Source organism: Oncorhynchus mykiss, chromosome 15, assembly GCF_057628025.1.
Source record: "Oncorhynchus mykiss isolate SJ-2025 chromosome 15, ASM5762802v1, whole genome shotgun sequence".
Classification (NCBI taxonomy): Eukaryota; Metazoa; Chordata; class Actinopteri; order Salmoniformes; family Salmonidae; genus Oncorhynchus; species Oncorhynchus mykiss.
Genome location: NC_143036.1, coordinates 61,742,501 through 61,749,016, shown reverse-complemented (window position 1 = coordinate 61,749,016; position 6,516 = coordinate 61,742,501). Strand labels below are relative to the sequence as shown.

General features: G+C 49.0%; 1 protein-coding gene across 2 annotated transcripts in view; it reads right to left on the bottom strand.

Moving 5' to 3' along the window:
* Positions 1-3,304: 3,304 nt before the first annotated feature.
* itfg2 (integrin alpha FG-GAP repeat containing 2) overlaps positions 3,305-6,516 on the bottom strand; it is a 19,154-nt gene continuing 15,942 nt past the window's right edge. For both annotated transcript variants that reach the window (XM_036944816.2, XM_090200632.1), the window contains one exon: positions 3,305-3,484. In XM_036944816.2, the coding sequence (XP_036800711.2) occupies positions 3,405-3,484 (80 nt within the window). In that variant the 3' untranslated portion in view covers positions 3,305-3,404. The remainder of the gene's footprint in view (positions 3,485-6,516) is intronic.

The following is a 6,516-nucleotide window of genomic DNA, read 5'->3' as shown; positions in this document are numbered from 1 at the left end:
CGTTGGACACTGTGTTAACTAACCTCCAGATGAGTTTCAATGGCATACAACTCTCCTTCCGTGGCCTCCAACTGCTCTTAAATGCAAGTAAAACTAAATGCATGCTCTTCAACCGATCGCTGCCCGCACCTGCCCGCCCATCCAGCATCACTACTCTGGACGGTTCTGACTTAGAATACAGTGGGGAGAACAAGTATTTGATACACTGCCGATTTTGCAGGTTTTCCTACTTACTCCAATCCAAAATTAAATCTAGAATCGGCTTCCTATTTCGCAACAAATCTTCCTTCACTCATGCTGCAAAACATACCTTCGTAAAACTGACCATCCTACCGATCCTAGACTTCGGCGATGTCATTTACAAAATAGCCTCCAACACTCTACTCAACAAATTGGATGCAGTCTATCACAGTGCCATCCGTTTTGTCACCAAAGCCCCATATACTACCCACCACTGCGACCTGTATGCTCTCGTTGGCTGGCCCTCGCTTCATACTCGTCGCCAAACCCACTGGCTCCAGGTCATCTACAAGTCTCTGCTAGATAAAGCCCCACCTTATCTCAGCTCACTGGTCACCATAGCAGCACCCACCCATAGCACGCACTCCAGTAGGTATATCTCACTGGTCACCCCCAGCCAATTCTTCTTTTGGCTGCCTCTCCTTCCAGTTCTCTGCTGCCAATGACTGGAACGAACTGCAAACATCTCTGAAGCTGGAGACTCTTACCTCCCTCACTAGCTTTAAGCACCAGCTGTCAGAGCAGCTCACAGATCACTGGACCTGTACATAGCTCATCTGTAAATAGCCCATCCAATCTACCTCATCCCCATACTGTATTTCTTTATTTTGCTCCTTAAAAAAAATATATAGAATAATATTTTTTTAACTAGGCAAGTCAGTTAAAGAACCAATTCTTATTTTCAATGACGGCCTGGGTTAACTGCCTGTTCAGGAGCAGAACGACAGCTCGGGGGTTTGAACTTGCAACCTTCCGGTTACTAGTCCAACGCTCTAACCACTAGGCTACCCTGCCGCCCCAGTTGCACATTCCTCTTCTGCACATCCTACCATTCCAGTGTTTAATTGCTATATTGTAATTACTTTGCCACCATGGCCTATTTAAATAAAGGTGAAATAAAAAAATACTTGTGTACTATTGTTTGTACAGATGAACCTGGTACCTTCGGGCATTTGGAAATTGCTCCCAAGGATGAACCAGACTTGTGGAGGTCTACATTTCTTTTTCTGAAGTCTTAGCTGATTTCTTTTGACGTTTACATGTTGTCAAGCGAAGAGGCACTGAGCTTGAAGGTAGGCCTTGAAATACATCCACAGGTACATCTCCAATTGACTCAAATGATGTCAATTAGCCTATCAGCAGCTTCTAAAGCTATGACACCCTTTTCTGGAGTTTTCCAAGCTGTTTAAAGGCACAGTCAACTTAGTGTATGTCAACTTCTGACCCACTGGAATTGTGACACAGTGAATTAAGTGAAATAATCTGTCTTGTCTAATTTGTCTAATTGTTGGAAAAATGACTTGTGTCATGCACAAAGTAGATGTCCTAACCAACTTGCCAAAACTATAGTTTGTTAACAAGAAATTTGTCAAACTCAATGACTACAGCCAATGTGTATGTACATTTCCGACTTCAACTGTATATAAAGTAGTAGAGAGAAAAACACTTAAGAACATAACATTAGAATATTTTATATACTGAATAACCACATAAGGTAGCAAGTGCTGGGACTGCAGTCAGAGGCCTTAGTCGGCAGACAGAGTCAAAAGTCGAGACCCAAGTGGAACCCAGTTATAGAATGCAGTGTTTTTCTGTCCCTTCAGTCTTGACGCACAGAGACACAGGTCCTGGGAAGCAGCGTGACACACTGATGTGCCAACCGTTTGACCATTAACGGTCAAAACAGGAACAAGTCTCGACAAAGCTGATAGGAATGCTGCTGACCAATGGGCCGGATACATATAAGGGCATATATCAGTGTTTTTTTCCCTCAGTAACGGGCGCAACGATCAACCTAAAAACATAATCACATAACTTGTTGAACAGCCCGGCAGACCCATGAATATGATGATTAACAGAGAGGAAGGAGGACATAGAACACACATCATTCTACTGTTCCCATAGCCGGTTCATTAAATACCTTAATGAACGTACAGGTAACTGCCAAAATAAAGGAAACACCAACATAAAGTTTCTTAATAGGGCGTTGGGTCACCACAAGCCAGAACAGCGTCGATGCCCCTTGGCATAGATTCTACACGTTTCTGGAATTCTATTGGGGGGGGGATGAGACACCCCTCCTCCACAAGAAATTCCAACTTTGGTGTTTTGTTAATGGTGGTGAAAAATGCCGTGGATTGCCATCCTAAGGGGTCATAGCTATGGTAGGCGAAATAATGGCCTACCCAGATTTTTCTTTACATGACACTAAGCTTGATGGGATGTTAAACGTTTAATGAACTCAGGAACCACACCTGTGTGGAAGCACCTGCTTTCAATTTCTCTTTGTTTCCATTATTTTGGCAGCTACCTGTATGCAACTTCTAACCTGGAGAAGTGAAACTAAACAGATTAAAAATGAAGTGTCCCTGCTTTGGTACATACTGCACTGCAGGGCTTTGGCCCATAAAGGAGGTGAGAGCGCCAGAGTAGGATACACAAGAGACACCTGAGCCCAGAGTCTAGACACACACATACACACTTGAGGCAGCCACTGAGTCCTCCACTCGTCCCTCCTCATTTATAATACATGAGAACCAGAGTAGACAGACTAGAGGCTGATATAGGATCTTCCCTTTGGGAGAAAGGAGGATTCCCCTATAGACCCATCCAGCAGTCAGCCAGTGTTGACGCTTGTTGCCTCGACTTAGAAGTCCTCTGCAATACAAAACTGACAAACAAGAGTACAGCCTTGCTGCTGATGGTCAAGTTACATAACACTGTTGGTATTATGCAACATCAGTACCTCTCCAGATCCTTGAGGATCAAAGAACAAAAAGACAGAAAGAAAGGGACTAAAATGGCTGACATTTGGTATAACTTACAAGATCAAAAACCAGGAATAAATATTGGTGGTTGAACCTATACAGGTTATTCACATTGAGAGCATATATCACTTCAATGTGTCTTCCAGACCCTATTCCTAAACCAGTCTGGTGCTTGGAATACCAATAACTATGCCAGAAGGGAGATCTGAGACGGTATGAAATAGATACAAGCTGAGCTAGGCAAACCGGACACATTTCATAATAAGATTCTACCAGAAACATGACACAACTAACAGTCAGTGTGTGATTCAGCCTTTATTCAGAGTATTTACATAAACGAGGAGAAAGAGGAGGGGGGGGGGTTGGAGGAGTGGAGAGGTGAGGGTCGCGTTAAGGTCATCCGGCCTGCTTCTTCAGCATGTGTCCATAGAGTGTGTCTCCCACCAGCTTTCTCACGGCCTCCCTGTCCTCGGCGTCTGTCAGAGACACAAATGGTGGCTATGACCCTTGACCAGACAATGATCATATGACCCCGTCTGTCCTCTGGCGGCATGAGCGCCTTCTGATTGAAAGGTTGCAGGTTCGAGTCCCTCTGAGGGAGCTGGGACTGCTCTGTATTAAACTCGGTCTTTAGTGGGGTTGAGTCAGAGTGGGTTTTGAAATGCAGATGAGAGCACTGCTTTAGATTAATCATAAATCACAGCTCAGCCAGTGGAGGAGCTCCCTGCTGCTCTGAGGAGCTCTTCTACCGACATTCACTTAAACTGGGGAGTTTAGAATGCATGACCATGGTTGCTTAGGGAAGGTAATGCAGAAAAAGTGTGACATCATCATGCAGAAGCAGGATACCATGCATTACGGATGGACCCTTCATATAGCTGGCCCCTTAAAGAAAATGCATTAGGGCAGGATGTTAAATCAAGAGATGCAGACAGGTAGTATGTAGTAGCTGCATGTCCGAGCTTTCTTGTTGAGGGTCCAACTTTGTAAGTGTTGTTCAAACCCATTTTTACATAGTAATGACATACTACAGACAGGTACACAGGTTCACTTAACATAAATGTTTTAGCTTGCCACAGTGAAACACCTGAGAGTGGTGGTACAAAGTAAACTGTACCATCTGCATGGCAACGCTGCTGAGAAGACATTTGGGTTATTCATCTACTGCTGAAATAAACACAAGCAGAGAGAGATAAAAGTCCCCATAGGTATAACAAATATGCCTCTCTCCTCACGGTGTCTTGCTTTTACCTGTACAGCAACAGCCAGAATTATCATGCATTGTCACATTGTGAAGCCAGAGAAAAGAAGCTTCTAGATAAACATAAAACACACTGTAGATACATTTACTTTACTCTCTTCCTTGTTATTAAGCAATGAATCATATATAATATCTCAGTTCTGTCGACAGAGTCAGAGAAGGGGGATGTGTTTGGTTATTTGTGTGAGTGAAGATGCCTACCATTGTGTGGAACTCAGCCTTGGTGACAGGCGACAGCTTCACACACACAGGCAGCGCAATCTATCAGCAATAAACTGATGTCACACTGCTAGCTGGGTTTATCCCCTCTCTGTCTCTGTCTGTCTCTGTCTCTGTCTCTGTCCCTACCCCCCCCCCCCCCCCGTCTCTCTCTCTGTCCCTACCCCCCCCCCCGGTCTCTCTCTCTGTCCCTACCCCCCCCCCTCTCTCTCTGTCCCTACCCCCCCTCTCTCTCTGTCCCTACCCCCCTCTCTCTCTGTCCCTGTCCCTACCCTCTCTCTTTCTCTCTCTCTCTCTGTCCCTACCCCCTCGCTCTCTGTCTCTACCCCCCTCTCTCTCACTCTCTGTCCCTACCCCCCCCCCTCTCTCGCTCTCTGTCCCTACCCCCCTCTCTCTCTCTCGCTCTCTGTCCCTACCCCCTCTCTCTCTCGCTCTCTGTCCCTACCCCCTCTCTCTCTCTCTCTCTCTCTCGCTCTCTGTCCCTACCCTCTCTCTCTCTCTCTCTCTCTCGTCCCTACCCTCTCTCTCTCTCTCTCTCTCTCTCTCTCTCTCCTGTCCCTACCCTCACTCTCTCCTGTCCCTACCCCCTCTCGCTCTGTCCCTACCCCCTCTCACTCTCTGTCCCTAACCCCTCTCTCTCCCTGTCGGTCTGTCCCTACCCCCTCTCTCTCTCCCTGTCTGTCCCTACCCCCCCTCTCTCTCTCTCTGTCCCTACCCCCTCTCTCTCTCTCTGTCCCTACCCCCTCTTTCTCTCTGTCCCTACCCCCCCTCTCTCGCTCTGTCCCTACCCCCCCTCTCTCGCTCTCTGTCCCTACCCCCCTCTCTCTCTTTCTCTCTGTCCCTACCCCCTCTTTCTCTCTCTCTGTCCCTACCCCCCCTCTCTCTCTCTCCGTCCCTACCCCCCCTCTCTCTCTCTCCCTACCCCCCCTCTCTCTCTCTCTCCCTACCCCCCCTCTCTCTCTCTCTCTGTCCCTAGCCCCTCTCTCTCTCTCTGTCCCTACCCCCTCTCTCTCTCTCTGTGTCCCTACCCCCTCTCTCTCTCTCTCTCTGTCTGTCTGTCCCTACCCCCCCTCTCTCTCTCTGTGTCCCTACCCCCTCTCTCTCACTCTCTCTCTCTGTCTGTCCCTACCCCCCCTCTCTCTCTCTCTCTCTGTCCCTACCCCCCCCCCTCTCTCTCTCTCTCTCTCTCTGTCCCTACCCCCTCTCTCTCTGTCTCTCTCTGTCCCTACCCCCTCTCTCTCTCTGTCCCTACCCCCTCTCTCTCTCTCTCTCTGTCCCTACCCCCTCTCCCTCTCTGTCCCTACCCCCTCTCCCTCTCTGTCCCTACCCCCTCCCTCTCTCTGTCTGTCTGTCTCTGTCCCTACCCCCCCCCCTCTCTCTCTGTCTCTGTCTCTGTCCCTACCCCCCCCCCTCTCTCTCTGTCCCTACCCCCCCCCTCTCTCTGTCCCTACCCCCCTCTCTCTCTGTCCCTGTCCCTACCCTCTCTCTTTCTCTTTCTCTCTCTCTCTCTCTCTCTCTGTCTCTACCCCCTCGCTCTCGCTCGCTCTCTGTCCCTACCCCCTCTCTCTCTCCTGTCCCTACCTTCTCTCTCTCTCTCTCTCTCTCTCTCTCCTGTCCCTACCCTCTCTCTCTCCTGTCCCTACCCTCTCTCTCTCCTGTCCCTACCCCCTCTCGCTCTCTCTCTCTCTGTCCCTACCCCCCCTCTCTCTCTGTCCCTACCCCCCTCTCTCTCTCTGTCCCTACCCTCTCTCTATCTCTCTCTCTCTCTCTCTCTCTCTGTCTCTACCCCCCCCCTCTCTCTCTCTGTCCCTACCCCCCCCCTCTCTCTCTCTGTCCCTACCCCCCCTCTCTCTCTGTCCCTACCCCCCTCTCTCTCTGTCCCTGTCCCTACCCTCTCTCTTTCTCTCTCTCTCTCTCTCTGTCCCTACCCCCTCGCTCTCGCTCGCTCTCTGTCCCTACCCCCTCACTCTCTCCTGTCCCTACCTTCTCTTTCTCTCTCTCTCTCTCTCTCTCTCTCTCCTGTCCCTA